The sequence below is a fragment of the Hoplias malabaricus genome, chromosome 2, assembly GCF_029633855.1.
Source record: "Hoplias malabaricus isolate fHopMal1 chromosome 2, fHopMal1.hap1, whole genome shotgun sequence".
NCBI classification, from domain to species: domain Eukaryota; kingdom Metazoa; phylum Chordata; class Actinopteri; order Characiformes; family Erythrinidae; genus Hoplias; species Hoplias malabaricus.
In genome coordinates this window covers 56,434,669-56,459,833 of record NC_089801.1, presented here as the reverse complement: position 1 = coordinate 56,459,833, position 25,165 = coordinate 56,434,669, and the positions used below count along the sequence as shown (strand labels likewise).

At 39.9% G+C, this 25,165-nt stretch overlaps 1 protein-coding gene across 1 annotated transcript in view; it reads left to right on the top strand.

The window, feature by feature from the left end:
- Window positions 1-25,165, top strand: part of LOC136686511 (uncharacterized) — a 66,651-nt gene that overhangs the window by 29,304 nt on the left and 12,182 nt on the right. Inside the window, exons 35-59 of the mRNA XM_066660334.1 lie at window positions 140-229; window positions 550-627; window positions 947-1,036; window positions 1,206-1,295; window positions 1,432-1,521; window positions 4,255-4,317; window positions 4,730-4,789; window positions 5,057-5,116; window positions 6,232-6,309; window positions 8,798-8,884; window positions 9,369-9,449; window positions 9,557-9,625; window positions 10,055-10,144; window positions 10,457-10,534; window positions 10,803-10,892; window positions 18,814-18,903; window positions 19,057-19,146; window positions 19,675-19,737; window positions 19,974-20,036; window positions 20,630-20,689; window positions 21,054-21,113; window positions 21,250-21,327; window positions 24,105-24,191; window positions 24,675-24,755; window positions 24,863-24,931. Of these exons, the coding sequence (XP_066516431.1) occupies window positions 140-229; window positions 550-627; window positions 947-1,036; window positions 1,206-1,295; window positions 1,432-1,521; window positions 4,255-4,317; window positions 4,730-4,789; window positions 5,057-5,116; window positions 6,232-6,309; window positions 8,798-8,884; window positions 9,369-9,449; window positions 9,557-9,625; window positions 10,055-10,144; window positions 10,457-10,534; window positions 10,803-10,892; window positions 18,814-18,903; window positions 19,057-19,146; window positions 19,675-19,737; window positions 19,974-20,036; window positions 20,630-20,689; window positions 21,054-21,113; window positions 21,250-21,327; window positions 24,105-24,191; window positions 24,675-24,755; window positions 24,863-24,931 (1,935 nt within the window). The remainder of the gene's footprint in view (window positions 1-139; window positions 230-549; window positions 628-946; window positions 1,037-1,205; window positions 1,296-1,431; window positions 1,522-4,254; window positions 4,318-4,729; window positions 4,790-5,056; window positions 5,117-6,231; window positions 6,310-8,797; window positions 8,885-9,368; window positions 9,450-9,556; window positions 9,626-10,054; window positions 10,145-10,456; window positions 10,535-10,802; window positions 10,893-18,813; window positions 18,904-19,056; window positions 19,147-19,674; window positions 19,738-19,973; window positions 20,037-20,629; window positions 20,690-21,053; window positions 21,114-21,249; window positions 21,328-24,104; window positions 24,192-24,674; window positions 24,756-24,862; window positions 24,932-25,165) is intronic.

Below are 25,165 nucleotides of genomic sequence, written 5' to 3'. Positions count from 1 at the left end.
TCTGATTCTACAACTGTCTGAATCTAGTCCCTCACTCTGACTCTGGAACCACTATCTGTATTCTGTTCCTCAGTCTGAATCTAGAACCTGTGTCTGAGTCTAGAACCTCAGTGTGTGTGTTTGTGTCCTGTGTGTAAAGCCATTCAGGTGATCTCTCTGAATGAGGAGCTGGGGAAGCTGCAGCGACTGCAGGAACAACTGAAACAGGAAGCTGCAGAGAAGGTGGCAGGTCAGTTCCTCTGTGAATCTCTGACTGTTTTAATAAATCACCACGAAACCTTGTATCTCCAAAAGCAGACCCTTCACTGTGAGGGGTCCACACTGTGTAAAGACCATCTCTTGGTCTGCTGTAAAGACGGTGGAGACAGGGACGGTCTTTATTGACAATGAACAGTAAACTGCGAGGGACACAGACCGAATGGAGACAGTCTGAGATCTGGACACTGACCTGTACTCATTATGAAATAAAGAAAGCAGAAAGGAGATACCAGGGTTTGTCCTGAGTTGTTGCTGAAGGGTCGGAATGTAAACATCAGACCTGTATTACAGATCTGGAGAAGAGCATCGAGGAGAAGAGAACAGAGATCATTTACCTGCAGAAGATCGAGTGTGGAACTGGTCAGCTCAGTGAGTCTCACATCTCCCTTTTAGCTCTCTTTTCTTTCACACGTATGACCTCTTTACTGCTTTAAGACTAGGTCTGTAGGGCTTTGGGGTCGAGGGTCAAAATAAACATAAAACCTCCCTCTTTTTATTTTGCTCAACAGAGCAGTTCCCCCACAAGGGCCTTCAATGTTTGAAACAGAGTTTAGTACAGAATCTCTGACACCTCCAGGCCACTAGGTCTCAAAATAATGACTCAGTGGAGAGAATGACTGACTGCAACTTTAAAAATGAATATTGGTGAAGAGGGAATGGCTCAGAATGCTGTTGTTTGACTCCTCAGAGACTCGTGTGGCTCAGCTGGAGAGGGAAATGAACGAGAAGGAGAAGGAGCTGGATAAGGTGAAGAAATTCACAGCGGAAGATCTCAGGCGTAAGTACAGCCCTCTGTGAAAGCAGTCATTCTGAACAGCGCTGTTTAGACAGAAAGCTGCTGTGGGGTTTGAACCAAAGCAGATGCTTCATTAAGAAACAGAATTGTGTTCCACTGTGTGATGGTGATCGTGTGTTGTTGGTGGTGTGTTGTTGTGGTTGTATCTCAGTGCTGGAGAAGAAGATTGTGGAGACCAGTGAGAAGTTGGAGATCAGTGGAGAGCAGCTGAAGAAGACAGACGAGCAGAACGTCGAACTGAGTGAGAAATATTTCTAAAAACTGTCTGCCCCGTGCAGACCCCAGGAGGACACAGAAGGCATGTTGTTGTTTACTCTGTTATATATAATTGTTATATCTTCACAATGTTTCATTGCTGTGTGTGTGTGTGTGTGTAGTTAAGAAACTGGCTGCTCTGGGTGAACAGCTGCAGAAAGCAACGAAAGGAAATGAAGAAATTAAACAAACGGCAGAGAAACAGATCAAAGGTACAACCTCTAAACATCATCCATGCTCCTGTAGTGGACCTCACCCTGCTCTGGTTCTGGACTGTTAACTGTGTGTGTCAACTGGACTGTTTCCAGCTGTCTCTTCAGCTGGTTCTAATTACTTGCGTCCCTTTGTTAAGTGGTCAGAGATGTCAAGACGAGCTCTGATGCACATAAGTTTGAACACAAAACAAACACAGTATGTGATGTCCTAAATATATACTGGTAATAATGTAATAAAGATGACAAAAAGATAATCACTCTTTGAGGGAACAGTGCATTAAAAGCCAACACTGATCCGAGGACAGATTCCTCATGTCTTTCTCTCTGTAGCGGAGCTGCTCTTGTTTGGGCAGTGAAGTAATTTATGCTGCTGTTTTGACTCCTTTATCCATTTTATTCAACTCTCACACACACACACAACCCCGATAAGTGCATTAAGCCCAGCTCACCACTCAGATGAATGGCTCCAAAATAAAAGTCATGTGCATCATGTGCCACTTTTTTATTTAACTTACTTTGATTTGGTTGTAAATGTGTCAATGGGACCTCAAACCAAATCAGTACTAAAATGTAACAATGTATAATTTTCACTTTTAGTCAGGACCAAAAGAATAGAGCCGCATGTCTGAACACACCATTAGTGATTACAATATGAGATTGAATGGATACATTTATTTTGGAAAATTGAACAGTAGATAGGGAGCTCTAGTGCCCCTGGGCCAACTTCATACAAGTAAAGATTAGGCATGCAGCTGTACAGGATTCATATGGCATTCTGCCATACATCTGCCCACAGATGTTGCAACTGGGCCTGTTGATCCTACACACTTAGGTTGCTGATGCTGGCTTCCCAGCCACTCACATAAATACTTGATCGGTGAAAAATCTGCCGACAGAGTCCAAGGAAGTGTTTGATTTGGTGGATAAACCCTCAGTGTGTTTGGGTGTACATTATCCGTTTGAAACATTCCTGTTGGAAGCCCTGCCCTGAGAGGAGCACCTGTGGAGCAGGACATCCTGCTCATTTTGAGCTGAGCTGTTAGTGACCACACAGTACTGCCTCTGTCTGTGCAGCTCTGGGCTCAGCTCTGAGCTCTATCTCCTGGGTCTGTGCAGCTCTGGGCTCTGCCTCCTGGGTCTGTGCAGCTCCGGGCTCAGCTCTGAGCTCTACCTCCTGGGTCTGTGCAGCTCTGGGCTCAGCTCTGAACTCTACCTCCTGGGTCTGTGCAGCCCTGGGCTCAGCTCTGAGCTCAACCCCCTGGGACTGTCCAGCTATGGGCTCTGCCTTCTGGGTCTGTGCAGCTCTAAGCTCTACTTCCTGGGTCTGTGCACATCTGGGCTCTACCTCCTGGGTTTGTGCAGCTCTAGGCTCAGCTCTGTGCTCTACCTCCTGAATCTGTGCAGCTCTGGGCTCAACTCTGGGCTCTGCCTCCTGGGTCTGTGCAGCTCTCAGCTCTACCTCCTGGGTCGGTGCTGCTCTGGGCTCAGCTCTGGGCTCTGCCTCCTGGGTCTGTGCAGCTCTGGGCTCTGCCTCCTGGATCTGTGCTACAGCTGTGTCTTGATCCAGGGGCAAGGCCAGCAGCAAGGCTTTAGTGTGACCCCTCAGTTCAGCCCCAGCAGCCTAGTCCACAGTTAAACTACTTTTTGGGTTTTGTTTAATCCTTCATCTCTCTCTCTTACACACACAGGGGTTAAAATAAAGTGGCCAGTGTGTGTCAGTAGAAGGGGGGTGTTTCTGATAAAGTGGCCAGTTTCATTGCTGTGCCCACAGATGTTGCAGCTGGGCCTGTTGATCCTACACACACTTAGGTTGCTGATGCTGGCTTCCCAACTGCTCCCATAAATACTTGATTGGTGAAAAATCTGCCGACAGAGATCAAGGAAGTGTTTGATTTGGTGGATAAACCCTCAATGTGTTTGGGTGTACATTATCCATTTGAAACATTCCTGTTGGAAGCACTGCCCTGAGAGGAGCACCTGTGGAGCAGGACATCTTGCTCATTTTGAGCTGAGCTGTTAGTGACCATACAGCACTGCCTCTGTCTGTGCAGCTCTGGGCTCTGCTCTGAGCTCTATCTCCTGGGTCTGTGCAGCTCTGGGCTCTGAGCTCTACCTCCTAGGTCTGTGCAGCTCTGGGCTCAGCTCTGAACTCTACCTCCTGGGTCTGTGCAGCCCTGGGCTCAGCTCTGAGCTCAACCCCCTGGGACTGTCCAGCTATGGGCTCTGCCTTCTGGGTCTGTGCAGCTCTAGGCTCTACTTCCTGGGTCTGTGCACATCTGGGCTCTACCTCCTGGGTTTGTGCAGCTCTAGGCTCATCTCTGTGCTCTACTTCCTGGATCTGTGCAGCTCTGGGCTCAACTCTGGGCTCTGCCTCCTGGGTCTGTGCAGCTCTCAGCTCTACCTCCTGGATCGGTGCTGCTCTGGGCTCAGCACTGGGCTCAGCTCTGGGCTCTGCCTCCTTGGTCTGTGCAGCTCTGGGCTCAGCTCTGGGCTCTGCCTCCTGGGTCTGTGCTACAGCTGTGTCTTGATCCAGGGGCAAGGCCAGCCCCAGCAGCCTGGTCCACAGTTAAACTACTTTTTGGATTTTGTTTAATCCTTCATCTCTGTCTCTTACACACACAGGGTTTAAAATAAAGTGGCCAGTGGGTGTCAGTAGAAGGGGGAGTGGTTTCTGATAAAGATGAATTTGATTTTGATTGTTTTATTAATAACAGATTCTTCCTGTTTCAGATCTGAAGGAGCGACTACAGCAGAGCGAAGAGGACAAATTAAAAGTGAAAGTGGAGAACAGAAGTGAGAGAAATTATTATAGATTATAGATTTATTTTTAAAGAGACTTAGATTATATTAACAAGTTAATAGTTTAATGAGACGTGTTTATAAAGATTATATTCATGAGTTTATAGTTTAATGACATTGTTTTTATGGAGATTATATTAATGAATTTATAGTTTAATGAGTTTATAGTTTAATGAGACTGTGTTTATGGAGATTATATGAATGAGTTTATTGTGTAATGAGACTGTGTTTATGGAAGTTATAGTAATGAGTTTATAGTTTAATGAGACTGTGTTTATGGAGGTTATATTAATGAGTTTATAGTTTAATGACACTGTGTTTATGGAGGTTATATTAATGAGTTTATTGTTTAATGAGACGTGTTTATGGAAATGTAATTCATTAATGTTGGGTGTGTCTGGGTCAGAACTGCAGTTGGACCTGGAGGAGGCCAAAAAGTGCTCTGAGGTCCAGGAGTCTTACGAGGGTGAGATACAGCTTCATCACAAAAACCTTCCTAAGCAACACTCAGTTTATTCAGGTTATTTTTATTAAGTGTCATGTGGGAACTTTACATGAGATTCGAGGAGGCACAGGGAGGCCTTGTCCTTAAGTAAGTAAGTGCCTCATGCCCTGCCAAACCCTAGAGCACAATTGATAATAAGGTGTAAAGAGAGGCTGATATATTACAACACATCAATGTTTTTGTCTCTGTGTGTGTGTCTGTGTGTGTGTGTGTGTGTGTGTGTTATAGAACTCCAGGCAAAGTTTAAGAGGGAAGTTTCTCAGCTGAACAACAGCTTTGCTGGTCAAGGTGAGTAATTGTTTTAGCTTTAAACCCAGTAGGGCTGCAACAACTAATCGATTAAACCGATTAAAATCGATTGTTAAAATAGTTGGCAACTAATTTAATAATCGATTAGTTGGGTCTAAGTTATTATACACATAGGTACAGTTGCTACACGTGATGAACTCTGGAAGAAGGGTTTGAAAAATGGCGGAGGCGGTCACAAGCAGAGGATAATGTTAGCACAAGCAGAGAGAAAAATGTACGACCCAAGTCATCAAAAGTATGGGAGCACTTTACATTAACGCCTTCAAGGGACAGCGTTAGGTGCAAAATGTGCACAGCTGATCTCGCAAGGCACAGCAGCACAATATCACCGCATGAGCATCTGAAAAGGAAGCCTGTTGGAGCTATGTGTGAAAGAGATGAAGTATAGTAAGTTAATTCTACTTTTTCTCTCACTCAATGTTACTAGAGCCTGCTAGAGTAGTTAAACAACATTTGTTTTCTTAGTACATTGCTATTAAACTCGCGTTTAGCGAAAAAGCCTTAGCATGTCTCCCCCCAAGTTTTCTCTTCCCCCTTAAATGCGTAATAATTCTTCATGTAAACACTAATTTTTAATAATGGCAGTTTGTTTGTTCCTTATACAATTACAACATTAGTTCTCTAAAATCTTAAATATCTTAACCATATCTGATCATATGTGTTAGTTGAATTTCTCTTTTATTCTCCGCACATGGCAGCATCACCCAATATCCATTTATGTAATTTCAATTTGCCTGCATTGTTGTCTGCATTTTAGATCAGTAGTTATTAACTTAAAAAAAGGTGTATGTTCATATCTACACTTTCTCTCTCACCTCAGATAAAAACAGCCCAGCATTGCTGACTATGTTTTGAAGAAGATCTGCACACCACAGCAAGCAGCTGTTCTCACTGATGGTATCCTGAATATGCTAGTAACAGACAGGAAACCAAATTTGTCTTGTCTTCCTTTTTATCCGATTAATAATCGATTAATCGAAAAAATAATCGACAGATTAATCGATTATCAAAATAATCATTAGTTGCAGCCCTAAAACCCAGCCTTTACTTTTTCTGTGTTCACCTTTATCATTATCATTGTTTCTTTTCTTCAGTTCTGGTCATCCAGACTATGTCTGAAGAGGTGGAGGCTCTTCAAAGAAAACTCAGCACATCAGAAGGAAACACTGACGGTCAGAAACATTCTCTGTGTTCACACTGCAGGAAAACCAGGATACATGTCCTAAATCTTTATTATACAAACAGTCCACATTGTGTATCATGTTTGTGTATACATATTTCAAATATAATTTTTATGTGGATTATTTATATTTCAAAACTGATCTGTATCCTTAATCTGATTTAATACACTGAATGTGCACATTGCAAGTTGTCTTTCTTAAATCAAGTTCATTAGATCAGATTAGAGTAGATTAGAGTCCAAACTGCAATTCAGATCTGATTCCTAAATCTGAACTTTAGAACAAACTTCAACAATGCTTATCATAATTGCTCTAAATCTGATTCATTATACTGACTGTCCACATTGCAAATTTGATTTTTTAAATATGTTTTTTTTTTGACACAAGCGTCCACAATGCAAATCTGATCTATTTCCTAAATCTGATTTATAAGACCATGTCCATATTGCAAATGTAATCCTTTTCTTAAAACAGATTTATTAGACAGTATTTGCTCTACAATTTGGTAGACTCTACAAATCATATTTATTAGATTGTGTGTCCATACTCCAAACAGGATCTGTTTTTTAAAACTGATTAAAATAAGTGAACAAAATTGCAAACTGATTTTTTTAAAAAACTCAGGAACCTGTTCACATTGCAAATGTTATTTGTTAGAATTTTAGACCAACTGTCCATATACATTATCAAATGTGTTTCCTAAATCTGATGTATTAGACCAAGTGTCCACAATGCAAATAACATCTGTTTTTAAATCTGATTTATTAGACTGAGTGGACACGTTTAAAATCTAATATTGTCTTAAAGATGTTTTAAACCGAGCATCCAACATGGCCAAATGAATCTCTTTCATAAATACAAAATTTTAGACTGTGTGTCGAGCTGTTTATTAAATCTGATTAATTGGACCGAATGTCTATAAAACAAATCAAATCTTTTTCTTAAATTTGAATTATTAGATTACATTGTGTATCTATTTTTTAAGCATTGTATATATTTTTTTCCACCATCTGATTCAGTACAAAGCTTTGACAGGGCAAATGAACTCTGTTTCTTGATTTTGTCCACATTGTCGATAAATCCTTCAATTATATAGTCATACACTGGATAAGATGTAAAATACAGAGTTCTTTAGAGCTTCATAGGGCCCACCCCACTCTCTGCTGACATGCAGCCACAAAAGTTCTATTAATATGACTTGACTCCATCGCCCACAGCTCTTGCCAAATGACCCTCCACTTCTATATACTCCCACCAAAGCCACTGGCCATGTTTTGCCTGTGATGCTGCTGTTGCGCATTGTGCAAATAATAGTCATCATCTGCCTTCTCGTTGGCGATGTGGCATTACCAAATGCTTCCCATGAATCACCTGACCCAAGGCCTGCTCTTCCATATTGTACTTCGTCAATCATATCCCTGAGCTCCTAGCTACCTGCACGGTCACTTTCGGATTACATTTCCTCCCTACTTTTGTGACTGATGCTGCTGCTTTTACTACTGCATCTTTTGATCCTGACAAAATCATTTCATGACTCACCTTTGCACATTTAAATTCCTCAACTAAACCTGTGAGTATTAACTCCAGTATGCCTCTCTCATACCATGCCACGCTATTTAAACAATGTGGTACCCCTAGCCACTTCCTTATGGCCTTGTTCATGATTCATTAGATAGACTGTCAATGTTCCAGATCAGATCTGTTCTTTAAGTCTGATTTATTAGACAGAGTGTCCATCCATCCATCCATCCATCCATTATCTCTAACTGCTTATTCAGTTCAGGGTCACGGTGGGTCCAGAGCCTACCTGGAATCATTGGGCGCAAGGTGGGAATACACCCTGGAGGGGGTGCCCTGGAGTACAGGGCAACAAAGACACACACACATTCACTCACACCTACAGACACTTTTTGAGTCACCAATCCACCTACCAATGTGTGTTTTTGGACTGTGGGAGGAAACTGGAACACCCAGAGAAAACCCATGTGGACACGGTGAGAAAACACCAAACTAGACAGAATGTCCACATTGGAAAATGGATATTTCTATTGAGTCTGGTTTATTAGATGGTCTCAACACTGCAAATTAGATGTGTTTCCTAAATTGGATTTATTAGGCCAAGTAACCACAATGTAAAATTGGATATATTACGTTGAGTGACCATAAATCTGATTTGTATGGTCTTTATAGACATTGACCATTGATGTGAGGGAAGGAAGACCAGAAACTCCACCCCTGAACAATAACCATTCAAACAGACTGTTGACATGGATTATCATTAATCGGCTATAAATCAGATTTGAAGCTACCTATAAATGTAACTTATATCCATTCAGAATTGAGTGGTACACTTTAGAAGAGAAATTCAATATATGTGCATGAGGTTGATAAAAGAAGCCTCATACAGTCTTCAAAGTTGTATAATATTAATATAATAATAATAATAGTAATAGTAATAGTGATAATTGTTTGTGTTTAGCATTGGAGGAACAGCTGAGGAACAAGACAGCGAATCTGGAGAAGGTGAAGAAGGAACTGAGGCTATCCAGAGCAGATTCTGCTGAACGTCAGTACACAGATATTTGCTTGTATTTTAAACACTCAGTAGAAACACTAAATAAAAATTCCCACTAGTTTTGTATTTGTTTATGTATAAGTAGTGACTGTGCATAACAACAACCTAGCAACCACATAAAAAACAACAGCAACCACATAAACCACACCTTGCATTCGCGTTTTAGCATAGTATCCACCTGAGATGCTGTATACAACATTATAGTAAACACCTTTGGGAATCATACTCACGTGACAACAATGCCATAGCAACCACCTAGCAACCACAGGGAACACTACCAACCTCAGAGGAACACCCTTACAACCACCTGAAACACTGTGTCAGCTGTGTAGTCAATGCATTCATCTTTTCCTGCTTGTGTATTTTGAATATTCAGGTGAATATAGACATAAATCAAAAAAGATAAACAAACACTGAACCGTAATAAATAATCACAGACTATTAGCCGTTAATAAACAGTATGTCTGTGCTTCAGTTCTGAAGGTGCTGGAGTCCATGAGGAAACTCTCCAGACAACAGGGCCAGAGCATCTCCGAGTACCTGGCTGAGATTGACAGTGAGTTATTCATGTTAATCACAGGTTTATAAACTGTAAATAGGGTCTATTCATGCTAATAACCTCTGAGCACTGCAGCTAAAGCTGAGGACTGTGTGTGAACTCAGGGCTGGAGATGGAGACTGAAGGTCTGATGGACAAACTGGGGAAGAGAGGAGACGAGAAATCTAAGCTCAGTGAGTCCTACAAACTTTACCTTTAATTTCAGGTCTATGAAAGAAATATCTGGGGTCTAGAACCTGTGTCTGATCTAGAACCTTTGCCTGAATCTGCAACTTGTTTCACTGTGCTTTTCTGAGTAAAATTTCCATGTTATTGCTTTTGAGGAAGAATTGTGAAGTTCTGTCTGAATCTAGTTCCTCCGTCTGACTCTAGACCTGCTGTCTGAATCTAGTGGCTCAGTCTGACTCTAGAACTGTCTGAATCTAGTCCCTCAGTCTGACTTTAGAACCAATATCTGAATCTAGTCCCTAAGCCTAACTCTAGAATATGTCTGAATCAAGACCCTCAGTCTGACTCTATAACCTTTGCCTACTCCATCAGTCTGACTCTAGAATCTGTGTCTGAATCTAGAACCTCAGTGTGTTTGTGTCCTGTGTGTAAAGCCATTCAGGTGATCTCTCTGAAAGAGGAACTGGGGAAGCTGCAGCGACTGCAGGAACAACTGAAACAGGAAGCTGCAGAGAAGGTGGCAGGTCAGTTCCTCTGTGACTGTTTTAATAAATCACCACAAATCCTTGTATCTCCAAAAGTGGACCCTTCACTGTGAGGGGTATACACTGTGTAAAGACTGTCTCCTGGTTTGCTGTAAAGACGGTGGATACAGGGACGGTCTTTATTGACAGTAAACAGTAAACTGTGAGGGACACAGACTGAATGAAGACAGTCTGAGATCTGGACACTGACCTTTTCTCATTATGAAATAAAGAAAGCAGAAAGGAGATACTAGGGTGTGTCCTGAGTTGTTGCTGAAGGGTCAGAATGTAAATATCAGACCTGTGTTACAGATCTGGAGAAGAGCATTGTGGAGAAGAGAACCGAGATCATTTACCTGAAGAAGATCGAGTGTGGAACTGGTCAGCTCAGTGAGTCTCACATCTCCCTTTTAGCTCTCACACTCCCTTTTCTTTCACACATATGACGTCTTTACTGCTTTAAGAATGGGTCTGTAGGGATTTGGGGTTAAGAAGCATGGAGTCCCCTGGGTTTGGGGCCACTAGGTGTTGGTTTAATGGCTTAATTATAATATGAAGAAGAATCAGAAAGAATGTCTGATTACTCATATAAAAAAGAATATTTCTGAACATGAAATTACTTAATATTAATAATAATAATGATGATTTTGTGACTCAGAGAACCGTGTGGCTCAGCTAGAGCAGGACGTGACAGCGAAGGAGAAGGAGCTGGATCGGGTGAAGAAATCCACAGCAGAAGATCTCAGGCGTAAGTACAGAATTTCAGAGTGTCCATCTCCTGTGGTCTTCATCTTCTCAGAGCTCAGACCTGAAGACTGTCGTTACCACGACGTTTTAATCTTATATCTAGTCTAACTATAATACTTGAAAGAATACGTTCTAATAAAAGTTTCTAGTTCTTTTTAAAAAATACTTTAAAGACGACCTCTTGGAAGATCAGCAAGTTCTTTATTTTCTTAAAGCATTGGGGAGCAGTCCCAGAAGGCCTCCCACAGACTCACTCACCAAGACACAAGCCACAACCACAGCTTACATAGTCACCTTTTTGGGGTGAGATCATCTCGCCCCTCCTATTATTTTTTTAATTAGGTTGCATTCCATAGGTACCCTTATCTCCTCAAGGATTCAGTATATCATAGGAGCCCAATTAAAAAATATCCTTGTCTTCTAAGGAAGTTGTATATCATACTGTACCAGACAATCTCATGCTACACCATTCTCCTTTTTTTCTGCAGAGTTCAGGCCTCAGTTATAAACTCAAGTATCCCTTTGACCATTTTAATATTTTTTGCCATAAAACTCATTTGTTTAAAATAATCCTCATCTGTCTATATTATTTGTTTATTACAGTCACATGTCTCTATATTCTTGCCTCTGGGGAAATGTCCCATGCCTGATGCATGAATAAGTGGATTCATATATTTTTCATATGCTCACTTTTTTCCTAATTCCCCATCAGTACCCGCTTTCACGACTACTAGTCGTGAACCCCTGCATCTTTTTATTTATAAATGTAAATAAAGGTGCATATATGCATTTATATAGTTGTTAGTATATACTGTGTATAATAGCTGTATATATGTGTCTGAATAATGCAGAGTATTGGACTAAAATAAACTAAGTAAAACATACCATAAAAAAATAAAAAGTAAAAAGTAAACATACCAAAACATATCATCATTCCTCCCCAGACAGGTCATACTGTTGTATGATAGAATACTAGGCAGGTACCTTTAATAAGACACATCCCAGCACGGACGGCTACAACAACTTTTGGAAATGTCGACTGTCCTTGGAAAAACTGTCCTGGGTGACTTTAAGAGTCAGTCAAAACTGGAGGTTGACGCAACTTATATAAATAGACCATGCTCATCAATCAAGCACAAACCCATCCTTGGGTAATAGGTCCGTAATGCTGAATCTTCAGGTCCTCCTTTCTCCCATTATATGGGCATTTCATGACTGCTCAGGCCTTATAGCCCTGTCTTCACACACATTCACAGTCTTTGGGGCTAATCAGCCAATAACCAATAGGCCAAATTACATCCCACTATTGACTACCTTACAATACAGAGTTTATCTGGGAGTAATGTATATGTAAATATTTAGCAAGCTTAACTATCCGTGTTCCTAATAAACAAGAACAACTGCAACTGCGTTTTCTCATGAGTAAACACAAATGAATATATGGATAATTGATTACAGCAAATAATAACAAAAGGAATATCATATGAGTAAATACATGGATAACATGAAACATGTAAAGAAGGTGTTTGCTCCTGAAGACGCTGTCTTCAGCCTATTGTGATTTTACATCACGTGGATAGGCACGTTGCTGACTATAGGGAGAGGTTGCTAGCACTTCACCTCAGTCAGATGGCTTGACGATCCGAGTTGGTGTAAGGTCAGACATGACATGTCACACGAATAGTTAGAGAAGATCCACTGGATTGTACAGGTTGAAGTACAGGATATTGACCTGTGAGTCCAGACATAATCTTGCCCACCATACTGCGAATAAATGGTATAACATAACTTCCCAATATAAACAAAGTAAGAAGAAACAAAAGCAAAAACATACCCATTCTAATCAACACAGCTTTCCATTGGCCTGAAAATAGCCAAGACAACCATCCCTCTCCAGGGACTCCTCCCTTTGTGTTGACCACATGTTCATCTCTCAAATCCTTTAATTGTGTCATAAATTTAGTGAAATTACCGCAGTGTTCATAGGAATGTAAGTACAACACTCTTCTCCAAACGGAACACAAACACCATCATCTGGAGCTCGCATAGAATCAATAGCAAACCTATTTGTACCACCATTTTAGAAGTTGCATCTATCTGCTGGTCCAAAGTAGCCAGAGCACCTATATTGACATTCATAAATCTTTGCTGGTTGTACCAAATATAATTGATCCATTGGGCGTTCTTATAAGTCTGATGAAATGGAAAAAAGGCTACCCAATTGTCAATACTAGATTGAGACATTACCATGTGTTCAGCTGGTACGTCAGTTGGCACTCCAGAATACGTTAAAGTAGGTTTCGAAACTGTAGTGTCTTTACCTGCGAGCCAAGATGATACATCTCACTTGTTCTGAGCTGTCGGTAGGTGCACAAGTAATAGTGCAACCTGACCTAATAAAGTAACTGGAGCACAACATCCTTTCCAGGTAGGAGCTAAAGATTGAGCTATTTGTTTACCATCATGACAGACTCAAAATATATCACCCACTAGTACTGTACCCTCACCCAAGTCTATGTTCAATATCTTTGTGTTACTGTCCAGATCCCAACCTGTACTATTTAGCTTTCTTCTGCATCTGTGAACTATTCCTCTCTCAACTGGGACAGAATGTTGACAGAAAAAATATGGATATGGCCATCCATCATCCTGTACCATAGGTGGAGGATGAGTGAATGGTCTGTACAATGTTGAACAACTGTGAGCCCGTTCAGGATTGTAGTTAACATTAATGCTCCACAATAAGCAGATTAATGGGCATACTGTAGACTTACACATTCAGCTAACCCCCCCCCCCCCAATGAACAATTGTTGGGACCCCCTTTTTTAGAGTAACATGCTATGCAACCATTGTCAACATTAGTATGGGCTGTGAATTGCAAATATTTATACAACATGTTCTGAGTGGCGTACATTGTAACTACCTCACCTTTATCCTCTTGGCCATTTTTAGTCTCTGAATCAATAGTTCCCATTAGCACGTACAATTCTAGGGCTTCCCATTTGTGTATGACTACTCTGTGTGAATAATTAAGTTGTATACTTTCATAGCACATCAGTGAGTCACAATGTGCACTAACAGTGAAAATCCCACGGCTTGAACATTGTGAACCTTTTTGAGTTCCAGTTGAGTGGAACTTGCCCTTTATGTCTGTATTTGTATCATTAGCTCCTAAATTCTGATATTTCACAAAATAATCTTGCTCTGGCTTGAACCTCAGTTAGGTGATGTACCATTATTAGTGCCAAGGCACAACATATCTTATGAGACTGTTGTCTTGGTTTTGTTGAAGCTGGATTGACACAATTTGGGATTTGAGTACAATTTGATATACATGGCTTATGTAAGCATGTCATTGACTTCTTATTTCCTCTCAGCAATGTCCATTCATTAAGCACATTGTATTCTCCTGGTGAAAGACTTGATGTCCCCATGCATACCTGCTGACTACTTATTGGACAAACTAATCCTTCTGATGTGTTCCAAGTCTGCCATACTGCAGAATATTCTATAGATAAGGCTACTGCTCGCTTCTCACGTTTGAGTGAAATTAGAACTGGACCTGTGTCATTTATTCTAACCTGTGTGGATGTGTTTAGTGGTGTGAACACGTGTTATCATTCAAGTTACCTTGTAGGTCATAACTTGTGTAAGAAATACCTGCAGACAGAATGATTATCACAATGATACTTGAAAACATAAACAATAGACAAGTGGTTCCCCTCAGTCCACAAAGTCCAGGATGTGTAAATGGATGCCATCCAGGCATAATGTCAAGTTATTCAGTCAGAGTTAATTAGTTGTCCTGTTATTTTGTTACTGCAGCAGAGGCGGCACTTTGCTCACTCCTCAAACTGAGCTAAAAAAATAAAACTAAAAAAATGAATCTGGATGACTGTTTGCCAGCCGTTGCCTAGATTCATAACATCAATCAGTCAGAGTCGTCAGCTGATGGTGGTGTAGCTCTTGTGACGCTCCTAGTTGCTGGTCTTTGTACTCCACTCGGACCTGGCTTGATGACGTCTGGTGCTGGTGTTGTCTGGTCCCTTGCTTCTGCTCCTGTGTCTGTGCTTTGTTGTTGCACAGTGGGTGTAGCTGATGTGAGTGATTTTAACAGATCTGGAGCTCTGGAACAATGATTAAGGTGAATCCAGACTTTTTGTTCTTTTACCTTTACAGCTGTTGGAGTAGCTAGAATCACTTCAAATGGTCCTTCTCGTCTGGGTTCAGTCCAGCCTTGTGAGATTTTCTGAATCACTTTGATCACAAAGTGTTGACCATTTATACTAAGTGGCATTACTGGTTCTTCATTAGCCACTGTTGAGGCAACCAAATTTAGATACTCCCCCCTTAGGTCTTCTGGGCACCTTCAATACCATTCTTGACTCTGGCAATCAAAACTTTTGTGGCCTGGCTTACCACAAGTCCAACAGTATACAGGAGGTCTCTGATACTGTTGTGCTTCTTTCTGTCTTGTCTGCTGCACTCTTTATTTCAGGAGCAAACGGTGGGGGTCTATCTTTAACTCCCTGTCTTCCTTCATCACTGTGTCTCTTATCTTTTCCAGGGACTTCCCTTTCTTTCTCCTGCACTTTTTCCTCTCATTTTAATTGCATGAGTTTCAAAAACTTGTATTATAGCTAAGCAACCTAATTTTCCTTCCTACCTGGGCCTTAGTTCTAGTAATTTTCCTTTCCTCCATCTCTCTCACCTCCTGACATAATTCAACATAAAATGAACCTCTAAGCGGCCATTGCTTTTCTTTTTTAGCTCTTTATTCCACTGCTTCATGCATTTTGACAATTCTGCCTTCTTATTCCCCATTTTTGACTTCACTACTTTAACTTAAACTGTGTGTTTGTAATGTAATTGTAATCCTGTGTATGTGTATGTGTGTGTGAATAGATTCACACTTCCCTTTACTCAATTTGGCTTTTCTCTCTCTCTCTCTCTCTGTCTTTCTCCTACCTTGTATTGATGGCACCACCTGTTTTCAGCTTTATTATGGTTGTCCTGTAACACAATGCTTTGCTTGACAATGATATATACATGTTAATTTATCCACATTTATTCCCTACCTTATTTTATGTGTATGTTATTCAAATTATTTCTGGTATTATTTACATAATTTAAGCTCAGCACACGTGTGTCTCTTAATTCTCATCCTGTCTCTTTGTACACACACAATGCTCTCCTGGAGCTGCATTCCTTGTGAGTGTGTCTGGGGTTAAGCACAGCCTCCTCATTCCAGTCAAACTCCATACATGCACTACACCTATTGAAAAAAAAAACCCCAGTTCAAACGCACCCAATCTCAGGAGCTCCAAACCCCTGTACAGCACTATACATCAATATTTTTCATACATTTATATTTTTAATTTGCCCAAATAAGTATTATTTTCTATTTAGACCAAATCAACGTGGCTTTTATCAGTACGTCACAAATCAAAGTCCTGCCGTCTCTCTCTTTTTCAAGAGTGAAACTTAGGCCTTATACACTTGTCAGAGGAGACCCCCCAATCAAAGTGTAAAATCTCAAAGCTTCGGCGAAATTGAGAGGAACTTAGACCCGTGATCTCTTTTTTCTCCCGATAAAAGCCAACATATGGAGATTTCAAATTTTCTCCTTTTCTCCAATACTAATTTTACCTTTAATTCCCATGATTAAACCTTACAGTTTCCCCAATATACCCTATAAATTACTCAGCTTTAACACCTCGCTCTCCATTTTTCTATTCTCAGCATCTAAGACACGTCTTTCTGGAACTATTTTCTATTGTTTTCTTAATTTATAGTCTCCCAGAAAGCTAAAAAAAATGTCTTTCTGGATCTCATTTTCTATTGTTTTCTTAATTTATAGTCTTCCAGAAAGCTAATAAAAATGTCTTTTTTTACTGTTTTCTTTAATTTATGGTCTCCCAGAAAGCTCATTTATTTTTACTTTTTCTGTTCCTTTTGTTATTTTTACTGTCTTCTGTTCAAGGCTCATTTCCATTACAAATAAACAAAGCCCTCTTATTTTTTTAGGTTCATGAAATAATTTTACAATAACTGTCCTTGAATGAAGCTCATAAATTTTACCATTACAAATTTCTTTCCCTATTAATTTCTAAATCTCTCATTCTTTATCACATTTTCCCACTTTGTTTACAATCTCTGACACTCTCTGGGCCGCAGTGTCCTTTACCCCACTTTCTCTAAACACACACACAGAAAATGTATGGCTCTTTACAGCGCAAAGAGAGACCAGAGACCAGCTCTGCCCACACACCAATGAAGGAGCAAAGAAAGGAGGGGGTTGATCATTCCCCCACCTGCACTCAGCTTTCACAAACATAGCTCTTTCAGCTGACCACACACACACACACACATAGAATGGGAAAGGAAGGGGTGAGAGACACACTCACACTGTCACACACACACAGAATGACACTCCTTTTTTCTAAACTCACTAAGCACACACACACACACACACATTACTTTCAACATTTAACACAATTCTCATAGTTGACTCATTCACACTTTAACAGCATGCTTTTTATTTTCTACCTCTACTTATCTCCGTATACCTTTACTCCTTATTCCTTGACTTAATCATAGACAAACAAACACACAACACTTAACTCTTGGTACTTTCCATGCACATTTTTCTCTCTCTTTCTGTGCACTTTATTTTTCCTTTTCTTTTCTCTATACTTTTCTGAGCTCTTTCTCTTTCTGTTATTACTTCTATTATTTTATTCAACCAAAGGTTTTTTTTTTTAAGTATTTTATTCTTTTTATGCTTGCAGCCTTTTTCCTTACCTTCCACTCTGCAGTTGTGCAAGTCTCAGCAGCTTTTCAAAGGACCAAGAACTGTATTTTCATATTTTAGACTTTTTTTTCTGGCTGTTGTTTCTAACTGTTACTGCTTTTTCTGGGGTTTTTTTTTTCAAAAGTTTTTTTAATCATGCCTTTCTTCCAGCAAGCCTTCTTCACATATCAAATTAAAACACCACTGCATTACAACTTTTTGTGGCAGAGAGACACAAGCTCATCAATATGCAGAATTTATATGAAAAAAGGCACTGCTTACCCGTTTTAATGTGCATACTACGATGAGGTTGGATCTCTCACCCCCAAAAAGAAATGCAAAAAAAGTTCTGGTGCTGATAACGATCTTTTGCCACCAGTCGGGGTCTCTCAAAGTCCCCTTAGGACGGGCCACCAAAATGTCATTACCACGACTTGTTAATCTTATATCTAGTCTAACTATAATACTTGAAACAATAAGTTCTAATAAAAGTTTCTAGTTCTTTTTAAAAAATACTTGAAAGATGACCTCTTGGAAGATCAGCAGGTTCTTTATTTTCTTAAAGCATTGGGGAGCAGTCCCAGAAGGCCTCCCCAGACTCACTCACCAAGACACAAACCACAACCACAGCTTACATAGTCACCTTTTTGGGGTGAGATCATCTCGCACCTCCTATTTTTTTTAATTAGGTTGCATTCCATAGGACACAAAATGGTACCCTTATCTCTTTAAGGATGCCGTATATCATAGGAGCCCAATTAAAAAGTATCCTTGTCTTCTCAGGAAGTTGTATATCATACTGTACCAGACCCTCTCCTAGTTCCTCAAACTGCTCTCAACAGGGAGAACGTACCTCTTCATTTTTGAGGGAGTTTCTTTAATGAGGGACATACTGTTGGCACATGTCTGAGTTAAACATACCCTTCCTGAGGGAAGTAGCTGTGGGAGTCTTAATTTGTGAAGACTGATTTGTGCTGGTCTCATGTCTGATGCCGTTTGTTACTGGTAGTGTAGCTCCTCCAGGCCTTTCTGACAATTCTGACATTACACTCAACAAAGTAGATGATGAGGATGATATTGTTGATGATGGTGTGTTGATGGTGGTGTGTTGTTGTGGTTGTGTCTCAGTGCTGGAGAAAAAGATGGTGGAGACCAGCGAGAAGCTGGAGAGCAGTGGAGCGAAGCTGAAGGAAACAGATGAGCAGAACGTAGACTTGAGTGAGAAATATTTCTGTTACATATAACTTGTTACCATTTCCACTCTGTTTTATGAAATTTCTGCTGATGTCTGGAATGTTACAAAGTATTTCATTGTTCTTGTCTTTTTTCTCCTTTGTGTGTGTGTGTGTGTGTGTATGTGTGTGTGTGTAGTTAAGAAACTGGCTGATCTGGGAGGAAAGCTGAATGAAGCAACGAGTGGAAACATAGAAATTAAACAAACATCGGAAAAACGGATCAAAGGTACAATCTCTAAACCTCATCCATGCTCCTGTAGTGGAGCTCACCCTGCTCTGGTTCTGATGCTGGTGCGGACAGTTATGTTCCAGCAGCCCTCCTCAGACTGTGTAGCTCTGGGCTCTGCCTCTACCTCCTGGGTCTGTGCAGTACTTGGCTCGGCTCTGAGCTCTACCTCCTGGGTCTGTGTGGCTCTGGGCTCAGCTCCGAGCTCTATCACCTGCTTCTGTGCAACTCTGTGCTCAGCCCTGGGCTCTGCCTCCTGGGTTTGTGCAGCTCTGGGCTCTACCTCCTGGGTCTGTGCAGCACTGGGCTCAGCTCTGGGCTCTGCCTCCTGGCTCTGTGCAGCTCTGGGCTCTGCCTCCTGGGTCTATGCTATCCTGTCTATGTGTCCTGATCCAAGGGCAAGGCCAGCAGTGAGGCTTTAGTGTGCTCCCTCTGTCAGGCCCCAGCAGCCTGGTTCACAGTTAAACTACTTTTTGGATTTTGCGTCATCCTTCATCTCTGTCTGTCTCATCCTGATCTCTCTCACAGACCTCAAAGAAGAAGTGAAGAACAAGGAGAAGGAAAACTCAGAGCTAAAAAACACCAACACCGGTACAACACACACACACACACACACACAGAGACACAGGGTTTCCAATAAAGTGGCCAGTGAGAGTCAGTGGAAGGGGGGTGTTTCTGATAAAGTGGCCAGTGAGTGTCAGTAGAAGGGGATATTTCTGATAAAGTGGCCAGTGAGTCTCAGTAGAAGGGGGCGGGGGGTGGGGGGATTCTGATAAAGATAATTTGATGTTGATTGTTTTATTAATAACAGACTCTTCCTGTTTCAGATCTGAAGGAGCGACTACAGCAGAGCGAGGAGGACAAATTAAAAGTGAAAGTGGAGAACAGAAGTGAGAGAAAGTTTAGAGTTAATGAGACTTTATTATAGATTATATATCTATTAATATAGAGACTTAGATTATATTAATGAGTTTATAGTTTAATGAGACTGTGTTTATGGAGGGTATATTAATGAGTTTATAATTTAATGAGGCTGTGTTTATGGAGGTTATATTAATGAGTTTATAGTTTAATGAGACTGTGTTTATGCAGGGTGTATTAATGAGTTTACAGTTTAATGAGACTGTTTATGGAGGATATATTAATGAGTTTATAGTTTAATTAGATATGTTTATGGAGGTTATATTAATGACTTTATAATTTAATGAGACTGTGTTTATGGCGGTTATATTAATGAGTTTATAATTTAATGAGACTGTGTTCATGGAGGTTATATTAATGAGTTTATAATTTAATGAGACTGTGTTTATGGAGATTATATTAATGAGTTTATAGTTTAATGAGACTGTGTTTATGGAGGTTATATTAATGAGTTTATTGTTTAATGAGGCTTTGTTTATGCAGGGTATATTAATGAGTTTATAGATGAATGATACATGTTTATGGAGATGTAATTAATGAATGTTGGTTGTGTCTGGGTCAGAATTGCAGTTGGACCTGGAGGAAGCCAAAAAGTGCTCTGCGGTCCAGGAGTCTTACGAGGGTGAGATACAGCTTCATCACAAACACCTTCCTAAGCAACACTCAGTTTATTCAGGTTATTTTTATTAAGTGTCATGTGGGAACTTTACCTGAGACTTGAGGAGGCACAGGGAGGCCTTGCCCTTAAGTAAGTGAGTGCCTCATGCCCTGCAGAACCCTAGAGCACAATCCCATGAGAACACCATTCGTTCTCCAGAGGTGGGATGTGAATTAGGTCCAAACTGGGTTCAATAGCTAATCAGAATGGAGTTTGTTTACATAGATACATTATGTTTGATAATAAGGTGTAAAGAGAGGCTGATATATTACAACACATGAATGTTTTTGTCTCTGTGTTTGTGTGTGTGTGTGTGTGTGTGTTATAGAGCTCCAGGCAAAGTTTAAGAGGGAAGTTTCTCAGCTGAACAACAGCTTTGCTGGTCAAGGTGAGTAATTGTTTTAGCTTTAAACCCAGCCTTTACTTTTTCTGTGTTCACCGTTATCATTATCATTAGTGCCCTATTGTCAGCTCATTCTACCTGGTTTATTTTTTGTTTGTTTGATTTTGTTTCTTTTCTTCAGTTCTGGTCATCCAGACTATGTCTGAAGAGGTGGAGGCTCTTCAAAGAAAACTCAGCACATCAGAAGGAAACACTGATGGTCAGAAACATGTTCACACTGCAGGAAAACCGGGATACGTGTCCTAAATCTTTATTATACAAACAGTCCACATTGTGTAATATGTTTTCTAAGTCAGATAAGTTACATAATGTATCCACAATTCAAATATAATTTTTCCTAAATCTGACATTTTAGGTATATAATTCATATTGCAAAACAGACCTGTATCCTTAATCTGATTTAATACACTGAATGTCCACGTTGTAAGTTGTGTTTCTTAAATCCAGTTCATTGGATCAGATTAGAGTAGATTAGAGTCCACACTGCAATTCAGATCTGATTCCTAAATCTGAACTTTAGAACAAATTTCAACAATGCTTATCATAATTGTTCTAAATCTGATTCATTAGACTGATTGCCCACATTGCAAATTTGATTTTTTAAATATGTTTTCTTTAATGCAAGCGTTTACAATGCAAATCTGGTCTATTTCCTAAATCTGATTCATAAGACCATGTCCACATTGTAAATGTAATCCTTTTCTTAAAACAGATTTATTAGACACTATTTACTCTACAGTTATTTAGACTCTACAAATCATATTTATTAGATTGTGTGTTCATACTCCAAACTGGATCTATTTTTTTTAAACTGATTAAAACCAGTCGACAAAATTGCAAACTGAATTCTCTTTAAAACTCAGGAACCTGTTCACATTGCAAATGTTATTTGTTAGAATTCTAGACCAACTGTCCATATACATTATCAAATGTGTTTCCTAAATCTGATGCATTAGACCAAGTGTCCACAATGCAAAAAAAATCTGTTTTTAAATCTTATTTATTAGACTGAGTGGACACATTTCAAATCTAATATTGTCTTAAATATGATGTTTTAAACTGAAGATACAACATGGCCAAATTAATCTCTTTCATAAATACAATATTTTAGACTATGTGTCCACTCTGCAAACTTGAGCTGTTTATTAAATCTGATTAATTGGACCGAATGTCTATAAAACAAATCAAACCTATTTCTTAAATTTGAATTATTAGACTGCATTGTATATCTAATATTTTTCCACCATCTGATTCAGTACACAGCTTTGACAGTTCAAATCAACACTGTTATTATAATCATACACTGGAAAAGATGTAAAATATCCTATGCCAGCCCATTGGAGCTTCACGTAGGGCCACTCCACTCTCTTCTGATGTGCAGCCACAAAAGTTCTGTTAATATGACTTGCCTCCATTGCCCACAGCTCTTGCCAAATCACATCCCTTAGCACCTAGCTACCTGCACGGTCACTTTCGGAAACCACTTGCTCACTGCTTTTGTGACTGGTGCTGCTGCTTTCACCACTGCATCTTTTGATCCTGACAAAATTATTTCATGACTCATCTTTGCACATTTAAATTCCTCAACTAAACCTGTGAGTTTTAAATCCAGTACCCCTCACCCATACCATGCCACGCTATTTAAACACTGCGGCACACTTAACCAGTTCCTTATGGCCTTCTTCATAAACCTTTCTATCATTTCAAATTTTGATTCATTAGATAAACTGTCAATGTTCCAGATCTGATCTGTTCCTTAAGTCTGATTCATTAGACAGAGTGTCCACATTGTCCACATTTTTAGAAAGTCTCAGCACTGCAAATTAGATGTGTTTTTAAATTGGATTTATTAGATTCATAACCACAATGTGAAATCGGATATATTACGTTGAGTGACCATAAATCTGAATTGTATGGTCCTTATAGACATTGACCATTGATTTGAGGGCAGGAAGACCAGAATCTCCACCCCTGAACAATAACCATCCAAACAGACTGTTGACATGGATTATCATTAATCAGCTATAAATCAGATTTGAAGATACCTATAAATGTAACTTGTATCCATTCAGAATTGAGAGGTACACTTTAGAAGAGAAATTCAATATACCGTATTTTCCGCACCATAAGGCGCACCGGATTATAAGGCGCACCTTCATTGAATGACCTATTTTAAAACTTTGTCCATATATAAGGCGCACCGGATTATAAGGCGCATACAATAGACGCTACAGTAGAGGCCGGGGGTTACGTTATGCATCAATTAGATGGAGCTGCGCTAAAGGGAATGTCAACAAAACAGTCAGATAGGTCAGTTCAACTTTATTAATAGATTACAACCCAGCGTAGTTTAAGGTAAAACATGTAGTGCAATGTTAATTTACCCCACATAGTGGGGGGAGGGGAACTTCTCCTCGATTCAATAATAATAATAATCACAATATAGTAACACTCGAAATAGTGCAAAGCGATAACAATATATCAATAACTCAACGTTGCTCAAACGTTAAAATCACACAACACACAAAATAAACACGTAAAGCTCACTTTACTAAGTTATTCCTCTATTCCCGTGTTCTTCTGCGTGACTGATCGCCTTGAGTTTAAACTCTGCGTCATATGCGTGTCTCTTAATAGGAGCCATTTTGGGGTCTTTACATAAAAAAACAAATGGAAATGAAATATATATACCGGTATATATCTAGCATGCACCGCGCGGAAGAAAATGAAGTAGGCGGCTGCTTACCGTAGTTGCGAGACCTGGTGTGGCTCAATATTGTTCCATATATAAGGCGCACCGGATTATAAGGCGCACTGTCGACTTTTGAGATAATTTGAGTTTTTTAGGTGCGCCTTATAGTGCGGAAAATACGGTATGTGCATGAGGTTGGTAAAAGAAGCCTCATACAGTCTTCAAAGTTGTATAATATTAATATAATAATAATAATAGTAATAGTGATAATTGTTTGTGTTTAGCATTGGAGGAACAGCTGAGGAACAAGACAGCGAATCTGGAAAAGGTGAAGAAGGAACTGAGGCTATCCAGAGCAGATTCTGCTGAACGTCAGTACACAGATATTTGCTTGTATTTTAAACACTCAGTAGAAACACTAAACAAAAATTCCCACTGGTTTTGTATTTGTTTATGAATAAGTAGTGACTGTGCATAACAACAAACTAGCAACCACATAAAAAAACAGCAACCACATAAACCACACCTTGCATCCGCGTTTTAGCATAGTATCCACCTGAGATATTGTATACAACATTATAGAAAACACCTTTGGAAATCGTAGTAGCGTGACAACAATGCCATAGCAACCACCTAGCAACCACAGGGAACACTTCCAACCTCAGAGGAACATCCTTACAACCACCTGGAACACTGTGTCAGCTGTGCAATCACTGCATTCATCTTTTCCTGCTTGTGTATTTTGAATATTCAGGTGAATATAGACGTAAATCAAAAAAGATAAACAATCACTGAACCAGTAATAAATAATCACAGACTATTAGCTGTTAATAAACAGTATGTCTGTGCTTCAGTTCTGAAGCTGCTGGAGTCCATGAGGAAACTCTCCAGACAAAAGGACCAGAGCATCTCTGAGTACCTGGCTGAGATTGACAGTGAGTTATTCATGTTAATCACAGGTTTATAAGCTGTAAATAAGGTCTGTTTATGTTAATAAACTCTGAGCACTGCGGCTAAAGCTGAGGACTGTGTGTGAACTCAGGGTTGGAGAAGGAGACTGAAGGTCTGATGGACAAACTGGGGAAGAGAGGAGACGAGAAATCTCAGCTCAGTGAGTCCTACAAACTGTAACTTTCATTTCAATTCCATGAAAGACAAATCTGGGGTCTAGAACCTGTGTCTGTTCTAGAACCTTTGCCTGAATCTGCACCTTTTCTCAATGTGATTTTCCTGAGTAAAAATTTCCATGTTATTGCATTTGAGGAAGAATTGTGAAGTTCTGTCTGAATTCTGTCCCTCAGTCTGACTCTAGAACTGTCTGAATCTAGTCCCTCAGTCTTACTTT